The following is a 12,006-nucleotide window of genomic DNA, read 5'->3' on the forward strand; positions in this document are numbered from 1 at the left end:
GGAAAGCTTCCCATTGGAAACCTGTGCCAGGGACAGCCACCAGCCCAGCTCCTGCCCAAGCACCTGAGTATTTCAATTGCTCCAGCTCCTGGGCCAGGCACCAGGAGCAGCCAAGCTCCCAGGGCAGCTCAGCACCCCACGCACCAGCCACGTGCCTGCAGGGATCTGCCCTTAGGCTGGAGGTGCCAATGGCAGCCTGAAAACCCTGGAAATTAGCACCATAGGTGATGGCAGTAATCCCGACTCATTGTGAAATAACAAACTCTTGTTTCTTCTCTCTGATGTTTTTTTTTTAAATTTTTTTCTTCTCAATGAACACACCGGTATAATGCTCCCAATTGATTTGTCTTTTAGGATTTCATTGTGACAGTGGTCTTCTCCTTCTTGTGGCTAGTGGGCTCATCTGCTTGGGCTAAAGGACTGTCCGATGTAAAGATTGCCACCGACCCAGACGAAGTGCTCTTGCTGATGTCAGCCTGCAAACAGCAGTCCAACAAATGCTTGCCCGTTCGCAGTCCTGTTATGTCAAGCCTGAACACTTCGGTTGTAAGTGCATTTCATGACTTACACCATTACCCCACAAATTTATTTCATCTGTTTTGCCTGTGTGTTGACCTTAGTCAGCGGGTATAAACCTGTTAGTGGAAGGTGTGTATCTGGAAGCAGAAGCTTGCTGAAGGGAAAGATAGAGCCTGGCTCAGAGCACCTGAGAGTGTGATGGGTGTGGAGGGCAGGGGTCCTTTGCTTGTAACCTTCCCCAGCTGCAGTGCTTTGGAAAAAGGGGTTGTGCCTGACAGATTCCTTTAAAAACCCTTGAAAAGAGCAATACGAAATTGGTCTTTATGTTTCAGTGAGACATTTAAATGTCATTTCGGTGTTTAAAATATGTTTAAAGAACAAAATAAATGACTTCAAGCAAATCATTTCTCTGTTTTTAAAATATTTCTACAACTTACTAAAACAGCAGGGAGAATAGATGCTTAACCTTGCAAATTCACCTCAGGAGGTCAATATGGATGTTTGCTCCATGTCTTAAAGATCTTTCTGTCAGGTCTGGGGAGAAAGGTTGATTGGGGCACCTTGGTTCTCCAAGGACCATGGGGGGTCCAAGCCATCAGGCTGTGTGACACCGCGCTGTGGGTAATGAGCTCCTTTTCTCCCCATCCAGGTCTTTGGATTCTTGAACTTTATCCTCTGGGCAGGCAACATTTGGTTTGTGTTTAAGGAGACGGGCTGGCACTCCTCGGGCCAGCGGCACGCTGCAGACACCATGGAGAAGCAGTCCAGTGGCTACAACCAGGGCGGCTACAACCAGGACAGCTACGGGCCAGCTGGGGGCTACAACCAGCCAGGCTCCTACGGGCAGGTGGGTGACTACGGCCAGCCCCAGAGCTACGGCCAGAGTGGGCCGACCTCCTTCTCTAATCAGATTTAAGGTTCACGTGGTGTGAGCTCTTACATCCCTCACACATAGAGCATTTAGCAGGTTTCCGTGGCACCAGGTTTTTAAGGGTTTTACACAAATTAATACTACAACACAGCGTTCAATGTCGGCTGACGATCTAATTCTACCTCCTGAGGTGGAGGGGAGGTGGCCCGTGGCTGGAGCTGGCATGTTGAGCCCCTGGTAGGCATATACAGGGGTGTGTGCATCACAGGTGGTGACCTGGAGTCCGTGTTGTAGTGCGTACTGTAGAGATAACTTTATGGTAGTTTTGTATGTGTTAAGATGGTAGAAGCATTTTGTAGCCTCAAGTCTGTAGTATTTAATATGCATAATATAATTGAATTTCCTTCTGCATTTTGGTGAGAAACAGAAGTGTTTTACTATTATTTCTACTGATTATTCTGTATATCCATGCATGTAACGGTTTCAAAACTGCCTGTCTGTGACTCTTCAGAGCCTTTGTTTTGATTACATCTTTTGTTTCAGAAGATTTTACTATTATTTCAATTAACCGAGTCATCTGTAACTTAGTGCATGGATAAATGGTTTCATACTACCAACTGTCTGGACTGTGTAAATGGAACTTCTCAACTTCTGCCACTACGTTTTGTTAAATGTATGTTTAAAAGAAGTATGCATCTTTTATATATTTTGCAGAGTTGAATATATGGCTTACCCAAGTTCTGAATGCTTTGTTACAAAAATGTTTTTTTCCTTGAAATGGCATTCAGTAGTATATATGGTACCTGACCAATGTTTATTCCATCTAACCGAGCTAAGTATTCATTCTATAAATCACTATTTCTATGGATGTTTTGTGAATCTTTATATGTGAGCTGTGGAGAATACGGACCAAGTAACTGTGTTATATGTTTACAGAGGTATTTATTTAACTAAGATAACAGAGGTGCAGATATCAGCATATAAATCCACCTGAAGATGCCCTGTTTCTCAGTACAGTAAAACATGAAAAATGCATGTACTGTTGTGACCTTACGAAGCGTAAGCATTCCTTTATGCCCTCTAATCGTAAGAAAGTCTTTCTATCTGTGCTGTTCAAAGATTGTTAGATTTCCCTGTGTTCTGTTGCCGCTCTCAGCATGAGCTTGGTGCTACTGGAGAATGTAACTGGATTGACCAAATAGCCCAGGTTCAGAGGAACTCATGCTAAAATAGCCAGTGCCTGGCTCATAGCCCACTGGGATTTCTCCCTGGAAGATTCCTCACTGCAGAGTATTGGATGCATTGACATGAAGTAAAGCCTGAAACACGATATGATAATCAAAACTGATCATCTGCATTTCTAAATAAAAGTGTATCAGTATATAATCTTGTATGAGCTGTAATGTTGAAAGCATCTTAGCTTAAAACAGCTTAGTTTCTTCTATGATTGTTGTAACCAATTTATGGCTACTTGGTGGATGAATCTATATTGTGATATCTATTTGACCCTAATAAAGTTATTGCATACAATGCACTTTTTTCAGAGTATGATGATATTAAAATGTCACTGCAAAATAACTAAGATGATGGACAGAATATCATCTCTGTGCTTGACCTTATTGGTCATATTATTGTTTTCCAACGCCTTTATGAGCATTGTTTCAATGTGCAGTGGAGTATGAGATGATTCTATGGATACTTGTCTTTAACAGTCACTATCACAAGTTTAAAAATATATATTAATATATTAAACTGTGCAATTTAATATCTGCCCACCTCTATGCCTCTCTTTCCATCTATCAGTAGGATTAGCCCAGTGCTGTGCTAACTATCCCAGTTCTGTAGATTGCTGGACAAGACATTTCTCAAACTGTAGAAAAGACAGGCTTGAATAACTAAATGGGAGCACAATCCAACTTTCTGGGTCAGTGAAAATTTTTATTTTGGCTTTCTGTTTTTTTGTTCCTTCTTTTATACATTTGGAAAAAGCTAAATACAGGCAAGTCAGAAGAGAATGAAATCTGTGCTTGTGGGGAGGGATGGCTGTGTCATGACAACTGTTTGTGTCTCATTCCACTATCCTCTCCTTCACTCATTATCCTTGTGTTGTTTGTTGTTTTTTTTTAAATCTGCTTTGTATTAGTTGATCAGGAATGCTCTAAACTGTGTCCTCCAGGCCTCTCTCTGAGAAGATTTTTTCGTGCAATCCAACTTCATCAGCCTTTCCTTATGTGAGGGTCCCAACTTCTCTATGCAATGCTGAGGGTCAGAAACCTGAGTTTTGCTTAGGTTCTTTCCCCATTTCAAACAAGCTGAAGTGCTTGTAACCATGTGAACACAGGAACTGTGGCTGTTCAGACCTCGAGGTTAAACCTGAAACAGGGCAGATCCTAATACAAGACCAGGGTTGGAAGTAAGACATGACTTCTTTGGGATGTTATTTATGTCACACCTAATCTAAGCAAAGGTTGTCTCATAAAAGGCAGAGCTGGTGGAAAAGTTGAGAAGAGTAGTGACAGAGGCTCACGTTCTCATGGAAGCATTGCCCCTTTCCCTACTGGGTTGGCCACAGCTTGGCTATCTCCTTGCTGCCATGCAGAACAGATGAGCTGGTTGTTGTCCCATACATCCCCCAGGGATTTCTTTGCTGTGAATTAGAAGGGATGAAAAAGCTTTTCATCTACAACTTTTCAGATTAATGCACTGTGGCAGCAGCAAAAGTGAAAACAAAAAGGATACATGTACTCGTCTGTGTTACATAAGAATGTATTTCTGAGTGCTTCCCCTCTGTTCCTGCGGGTTCAAGGCTTATAACATCCTTCAGCAAGCGTTGAGGAATTTGAATTTATTTGAACTGAGAATAGTGGCTGCATAGCAGAATGTTAAGCAGCAAGACAGAAAAGACTCCATCTGATCTCTCCCTTTTTTAAGATAAACAGCTAAGTAAACTCCAGCATCCTCTGCTGCTGGCAGACCAAGTGCTTTCCTTCTTCATCATTAGTGAGTATCTCTGCCAGTTAGTTAAATAACTAGGTCAGCCTGGGAAAAAAACATGTTCCTTGCTCTTCTGTGCTGTCCCTCCTGCTTTCCCATGTGTTTCTCTTTTTAAACCATTTCTCAGCTACCCTAGACAGGAGCAAATTTATGCTTTCCTGATTGATAAAATCTCCTTCATCACAGCCATTGAGCTGCCCAGACCAGAGCCTCCGTGACGGCTGGGACCTGGGGAAAGTTCCTGCTCCTGTTGCAAGGATTCATATTGCAATTGCCTGATGGGGTTAATTATTTCTAATCTGCAGGTGCTCTCAATGCAGTCATGCCACATGCATTTAGTCTTCTGTCTACTAGCTTGGAGCCAGACTTGAATCTATACCTCTGTATGTGTGAATGGACAGCTATATAGCTTATGCTTTCCCTAACTTAGCCATTCTTTTTCAGGATTGCCTTCCATTCCCTCCTGCTACTAACACCAAGAGCTTTTCCTCCTGAAATTTTCTAAGAGCAGCAATAATTTGCATTTCAGTATTAATACATGGTGCTGATTGCCCCATCATCCATCAATGCCATACATCTCTAGTGTAAAAAAATTGAATTTTGTGAGTGTTTTGGTATAAAGTTTTAATAGTTGAGCAAGTGGAGCATCCCTTCCATTCCATTGAGCAACCAGTTTCTTTTCTTATGTTTTTATCATTGTGATTTTATAATTTTATTTTTTTTAATGAGTATTGTTGCCTTTTTAAAGCCTAATCTTCCTATAATAAAACGTGTCTCAGAGGGAAAATTATTTGGTAATAATATTTGCAGGCTCCACTCTGAAAATGAATGCAGTGCCCAAACTGCTGGGATTGTCCCTTACATGTCAGATCTTCAAAGGCAGCAGGGTGCCTGCACCCAGGGAACTGCAGCCCTCTGCTCCTGGGCAGCCCTGTGGGGCAGCATGAGCAGATTTTGACAAATGTTGCATGCTATATCTGAAGAGTGCCTGGATGTGCAATGACAAAGGATGTTTCCTTGCAGACAGCCTGTTTCTAGTAGCTTTGCTTAAATGGTATTTCACCAGCAGTGGGATTCATTAATATTTTATTCATCCCTGATCCCAGAGCTCAATCCCAGGCTCATCTAGGAGCTACACACATGGTGAGGAGATGGGCTGAGGTGCTCGTGCCTCCACCTGAGCTGCTCTGAAGGTCAGGTTTGGCAGTGGCTCAAGGTTTAGTTTTCTTCAGGACGCTTAGCAGCAGGTGAGCTCAATGAAGGCAATCAGGAAGCCTCAGCAGGAGGCTGGCGTTGGCTTCACCCTCCCTCTATTGAGCTCCCTTTTTTGTTTGTGTCCCTGTTTCTAAGTAAAACCTCCACTTTGAAATGTCCACATGTAAGACAGCGAGGAGCTACTAAGAGTTTACTGAAGGAATGACAGCGAAATGCACAATGGTGTGGGTGCACCCATGGCTTCAGACCCTCCCATGTGCCCCCGTCCCTACTCTGTCCTGGTGCAGGCAAGCTCACACCTGCCTCTGGCTGCTGTCCTGGGGGCATTGCCAAGAGATCTGCTGCCCACTGACTCGTAACATGTCATCTTGAATGGCAGAAAGTACATGCAAGGGAGGGGAAGACTCTGGCAAAGTACCAAGAAGGAAGTGGGGGCAATAATGTGAAAGCTGAACTGCACACAACGATCCTGTAGAGGTAGGTATCAGGTTGCGTATTTTATGCAGGCAACATTGTTGACATGTGAAATGTGCTAAAAGTTGTCTGATAGGATCACCTGGGTATCTCACACGTAAATAGATGTATCGAGACAGATGCAGAGCAGATGGCCCCGCTCCCTGCACACCTTGCTGACCACCAACACGTACAGCCAAAATCTCACTGTCTTCAAAGCTGATCATCTGCAAAGGCAAGGGTTAGCCTTGTGCTACCTGGTATCTGTAGTGAACTAAGGCTCTTGGTACACTAATTAATATATCCTGGAGAGAGAGCAGAGCCCAGGCTTGCCTGAACTTGTTAATGCCCCAGCAGAGCAAATCACCTGTTGTAGAGCTCAGGCTCTCAAAATCAGTCAAATTACAAAGAAAAAAACCTGAGCTGAAATCTGATTGACAGTGGAAAGAGCCCAAAACCCCGGAGCTGGCTCTACCTACAGCTGATAAACATGCAACAGGGTCTGCTCCTCGCTTTCCTTTCTACCTTGGATGCTGCTGAGCCCAAGCATTGCTGTTCTATGGATTAACCAGGATTGTAAGGCTTTTCATGCCTTCTTGTAGGGTTCAACAGATGTAAAGGGGAATTATCACTTCAACGTGATATCAAGACTTCTTTTTTTTTTTTTAAGCTGATGACAGATTACTAAGGCTGTATTCTTGTTTAATTTTAGTGTGTTAATTGATGGGATAATGAGCATTGATTATATGTGTTTTGGCTGCGTCATTGCAATTACAGGCTCTGTTTTATTCATGAGCCAGTCCTAAAGAATGCGCTAGAGATCTAAGACTGCTTAAACCTCTCAGAAAAAGGCTCTGAATTGTTTGAGTAATGACACTCTTAGATGGAAAATTAAAGGTTCTCTTTTCCCATGCTTTTTAAGATAATTAAAATCCACGAACGGTAAGGTGGTGAACATCCTTATTCATTAGCCTTCGGTAATTTAGCTTCTACTAAATGAGGAAAACATTTTAATTCTCTAGGCCATCTGTTGCAGTCTCCTTTATGTGTCCTGTTACATAAGGACTCATTTTGGGAAGTTTTGCCATCACCCCGTATCCTTTCCCTAGAAGGATGCGCTGGATGAGGTGGCTGCGATTGCTGCCTTTTACCAGCCACCATGGGATGAAAGCAGCTGCTCAGTGCTTTAGGTCAGCATTCCCTACCTGGACACCTCTAGGAAAGGATCCACAGCAAGGAAGCAGGCAGCATAACACACAGCGTGTTTTCTAATAGCGAGATTTGTGCCAATAAATAAAATAAAACTGACCCCTCAGCACCGCCTTGCAGAGGCTGCTTTAATCCCAAGCATTTACTGATCCTGTGATCACCAGGTATTGCTTCCATTATTTATGGGGCACGGCTGTGGGCAGGCTGCTTGTACAGAGCCGAGCTTGCAACCACCTGTTTGCTGTTGCTCGAGTTGCTTAGAGATCACAAACGTTGATCACAAGAGCAATGTGCGGCTGCAGAGCCAGCATCCCCAGCACCAAGCATTACTCTGTCAACCCTGCGCCCACCACGAAGAGCCCTCCAGTTGCAGCAGGCATGCCCAAGCGGTGAGTGATGGCTTTGCTCTTTGCATTTCTAGTGATTTCTGCCTGTAAGTCGTTATCTGGGTGTGTATTTCTGCAATTAGCTTTCTGGGACTTAACAGAGGTTGCCATGCCTCTCTCTGGCAATTTAATGAGCATCTAAACAGCCCTAGCATTTTCAATCTGTCCTTGCAGGGGAGGGGTTCCATCCCTGAGCATCCCTGGGATGTTGGTCTCCCTGCTGTGAAGGAAAGCTGTTCTCCCTGAAGTCCTGGGATTCTGGGGGATTAAATACAGGAAAAATGAGTAAGGTCATTCAGGAGAAACTATACACATGCATCAGGTGATAACCGTGCCTCTTTTTTCTCTCCCTTCAGCATACCTATAGCCAAGCAGCTGGCATCAATAAAAGGTAAGGGGCTCCATCCCCAGCATTCATGATGTCTCCTCTCCTGCTCACTTTTTCCTTAAAATCACAGTCAAACCACATCCAGGATCTGACAGTAACTGTGAGCAGGGAGTGTATGGTCTTCAAGGTGTGGTTTAGGAGCAAGGGGAGGAATCCAGCCAAATATTTCAGCCAAAATTCCAAATACATCACAAAGCTAGCATGCAGCTCTGCTGCTGATGCTTACTAGTTGGGCCATGTTTCCCTGCCAGAAGTCCTGGGAGCCAACACCTACCTAGGAGGTGGCTGGCAGGTCCCTTTGGGATAACTAGACAGGCCTCATCCTAACCCCTGTCCCTACCCAGCATACCCCAGCTGTGATAAAACCTGCACTCAGCTATGGGACAGGAGGTATGGGGCTGGCCCACTCCATATAAAATCTAGGCTAGGTCCTCTGTGGGTATAGACACTTTCAGGTTCATTAACTTTAATGAAATGACACTGATTTCTACCCACTCAGGATGCTTCTGACAGATTCCTTTCAATTATATCAAACGCTGCTTTTTCTGATAGGCTGGTAACTTCTCCCCCCCCCTAGGTCTAGAAAAAGGCTCAGACCTTGAAAAAGCTTTTGCTACTGCTGCACTGGTGTATAACAACTCTGCTGACCCTGAGGGCAAACTCAGCAAAGCTGAAACCAAGAGCCTGCTGCAAACCCAGTTTTCAAGATTCATGCAGGTGAGAGAGTTTGAGCACCTTGGGCCTGGTTCTGCTGCTGTGTGTGCATCCATCCGTGGGGTAATCCCAGGTGAGGTGACACTAGGCTTGGTGCAAACATCTTTAGTTGATTAGACATAGTCTTAATAAAAGCGAGAACATGAGGCTTGGTGAGGAGTGGCAACAATAAACCAGTGTTGTTACACCTGCTTGAGCTCTTGCTAATGAGGTACTGTGATCACAAACCAACAAGGAAACAAGCCCTTGGATGATGTCAAGTCCTTGTGCATTTATGGGATAAGAAACCTATTGCAATTGATTAGGTGGTTGGTGGTTTGCCAGAGCACTGGCTTGATAGCAGGAGGATTGTCCCCCTGCTGCAGAGGTACGTATCCCACCAGTGAGCAGCAGGGCATGGAAAGCTCCTTCCATCCATCTCTCAAAACCAAAAAGAACAGGGGTTTTATCCAAGTGGTAAAAATACGTTTGTAAAACTAGTGCCTTTTTTGGTTTGGGTTGAGAGTTTGAGTGTGTGTTTATTTTGTGTGTTTTGTTGTTTGTTTTTTAATCAAGTAAGTGAGAGAGATATTTAGGACTAAAAATGTTCCTGATGATACCTTTATTTCCAAGAATAACAAAATCACATGGCAAGTAGGGAAGTGAGAATTGGTGCTAAATTAGAAAAAAGACACTTTGATGGAAAAGGAAAGACTTAATGATAACAATAGCCAATTGAATTGGACATAATGAGGTTTTTTGAAGATTATTAATCTCAAAAAATATTCAACAGCATTTTTTTCATAAGCAATTATTAAAAAACATATGTACTACACAAAGATGAAACATCTTCCATAGCAACAGCAAAATCCAACAGGGCAGAGAATGGCGTCCATTGAATTGATGTGTCTTAAAATCCACAGTTCCTACAAACTTAGTCAAGGACCTCTCTTGGTCAATAAGGTTGAGTATTTTTTATTTCTTCATCCCTGTTTTACTGAGGCCCAGGACTTCATTGCTTCCCAGCAGAGCTGTTGGCACACTGCTGCAGTTACCAGCTGCATGCATCTCTGCCTGGTTTTCAGTTGTCATTGGGCATCTTCTGAAGGATGTGTTCTGGATTCAGCTGGTTGTTCGATATTTCTGATGGAGTTTCTTGGGATAACTTTAGAAAAAGTAGTATGAGTGTGGACTTGAAAATCTGAATAGGAAGATAGAAAATATGTTAATTGTTACATAGGTGTCTTGCTTTGTTGTGGGGTTTGTGTTTTTGTGTTTGGTCCGTTGATTTTTTTTTTTTTTTTTTAACAGGTGATGCAATAAAAAAGGAGCTTCGTGCTTAATGTTGTTTTTCTCGTTGTTGATTCTCCACAGGGCCAGGAAAACAAGCCGAAGTACCAGGAAATAATTTCTGCCCTGGATGAGGAGCCAGAGAAGAAAATTGATTTTGAAGATTTCATGATCTCGCTGGTCAGCCTCGCTCTGCTGTCTGACCTGCTGCAGGAGATCAAAAACGTGAAATCCACAAAATGATGGATGCTTTGTAAGGAAAGCAGGGGTGAAATGCACACAGAGATAACACTGAGTGCTGCATCCCTTCTCCTCTTGCCTTTGAAATGGAATAAAGCCTTGCCCAAAGCTGCTACCTGTAGGTGATGTGCTGGTTGGGGCTTTTGCTGCTCCAGGAGCTGCAGCCCTGAGCTCTGAGCGCCAATGGAGCAGAACCAAAGGGGCTCCCAGTTGGCAGCGAGGGGAAAATCTGCTGCAATTTTTGGTAAACATTGGCTTGAGTCCGTGTGCTTGGCAACCCACTGCTAAGCCTTCTGAATGGAGCTTTATTTATTGATGCATTTGTTTTTATTTCCTCCTCCAGGCTCAATGGGTGACCCCCGTTTCAAGCCCAGTGTTTGCAGTGGTGTGCTTGTGTGACCAGGGGTGAGCTAGGTCCATGTATCAACTGAGACCATGGTTTCATGAAAATGTGAGGAGAAGAAAGCAGATAAGGGATAGTCAAGAGAAGGGATGATGGGCAAAGAGCACCTAGCGAAGCACAGGTTTGTTAACAGAGCCAACAAAACAGTGCAACCCCTTTCATTTCTTTTTCTTCCTAGCTCGAAAAAAAACCAATAACAACTATTTAGCTTTGGTGCATAATTTTTTAAACAGGAAGGGACCAAATGCTTTGGTACTAAAAGATGGGAAATTAGTGCCAGCTGAGTAACGAGCTTTAACTCCTTGACATGAAAAGGGTTTTAGTGTTCTCAGAGCTAAGAGGATGACTTGTAATGGATTTTGGTGTGAAGAAAGAAGAGCTGCAGCAGGGGGTTGGAAGCCAGCTGTTTTGGGAGGACAGGTCTGCATCATCATGCAGCATGGGATGGAGCTGAAAGGAGTGTGAATGGGTTTCAGAAGGGAGCTCAGCAGGCAAGGTGTTGCTCCATAGGGCTGATCCCAGGGCAAAGATGTCATCTGGAGGTGGAATATTCACAGATTAAAGTGAAGATTTAATCTGGTAGCTTCACCTCCAGGAGTATCATGGTTTCATGTTGGTAACATGCCCTCAGCCTCTTCCTCCAGCCCCTTGTTTTCAGCCCAGGCAGAAGATTTGTGGAATCATATAAAATAAGCAGGTAGGCAATGGATTGAATGTGAGTCCCTAGGAGGCTTTTCCTATTACTGAAGTACTGAAGACATAGCACTGCTTTGAAAAGCTTGTTTGAGAGACACTGACAACTTTGAAATAAGGAATTTCTTAGTATCCCTCTGTTACAACAAAAGGCAAAAAGAACAATACTGTGAAGCCAATTAAGGAAGTGTTCTTTGAAGTCGCTAAGGCTCTCACACAGTTTCTGTTATTGGTGAAACGTTTCTTAATCTTGCATGACTTGAGTTAGTGACTTAAGAGCCTTTTATCAGATCAGCTCACTCTGTCATCTCATCATGTGCAAACCCTTCATATTCTAATGCAGCTGGTGTCATGCACTAGTGTTCAGAGTGCCTGGATTCTATCCAAAGCCTTTGTGCAAAGAGCAGCAGAAATCCAGAGTTGGAAGCATAATTCAATATTGAAATGGTCAGGAGGGAATCAGAGGTGCAGAGAAACTGTGTGCATGTAGCAGGGCTGGAGGTGGGTGCCAGAGCTTCACAGCAGTGTAGTGATTGTTTCTGAACAGCATGAATGGGATGTGCAAGTCTTGATCTGCATTCATCTTTGACAGCCCTGCCTGATGCTCTAAAGCAGGGGGATACAGGAAGATATTAGGCTGGATATTAGGAGA

General features: G+C 43.6%; 2 protein-coding genes across 7 annotated transcripts in view; both read left to right on the plus strand.

Annotated features, from left to right (window-relative positions):
• Positions 1-1,977, plus strand: part of SYNPR (synaptoporin) — a 77,946-nt gene extending 75,969 nt beyond the window's left edge. For 2 of the 3 annotated variants that reach the window (XM_090148368.1, XM_090148366.1), the window contains 2 exons: positions 355-546; positions 1,169-1,977. In XM_090148368.1, coding sequence (XP_090004494.1) covers positions 355-546; positions 1,169-1,435 — 459 coding nt within the window. In that variant the 3' untranslated portion in view covers positions 1,436-1,977. The remainder of the gene's footprint in view (positions 1-354; positions 547-1,168) is intronic. The other variant, XM_031606295.2, reaches the window with a different exon arrangement.
• A 4,570-nt stretch (positions 1,978-6,547) lies between these two features.
• SNTN (sentan, cilia apical structure protein) lies at positions 6,548-10,462 on the plus strand. 4 transcript variants are annotated; one of them, XM_090147790.1, is made up of 5 exons: positions 6,548-6,628; positions 7,162-7,650; positions 8,004-8,038; positions 8,613-8,752; positions 10,103-10,461. In XM_090147790.1, exons 2-5 carry the CDS (start codon positions 7,550-7,552, stop codon positions 10,259-10,261), a joined length of 435 nt encoding a protein of 144 aa, XP_090003916.1. In that variant the 5' UTR covers positions 6,548-6,628; positions 7,162-7,549; the 3' UTR covers positions 10,262-10,461. The 4 variants fall into 4 exon arrangements, with proteins under 4 accessions (XP_090003916.1, XP_031465400.2, XP_090003917.1 ...); XM_031609540.2 differs by having other exon boundaries at positions 6,550-6,628; positions 7,426-7,650; XM_090147791.1 differs by lacking the exon at positions 6,548-6,628 and having other exon boundaries at positions 6,944-7,425; positions 7,523-7,650; positions 10,103-10,462.
• Positions 10,463-12,006: the final 1,544 nt, after the last annotated feature.

This window comes from Phasianus colchicus, chromosome 11 (genome assembly GCF_987193195.1).
Source record: "Phasianus colchicus chromosome 11, bPhaCol1.hap1.1, whole genome shotgun sequence".
In the NCBI taxonomy this organism is placed as follows: Eukaryota; Metazoa; Chordata; class Aves; order Galliformes; family Phasianidae; genus Phasianus; species Phasianus colchicus.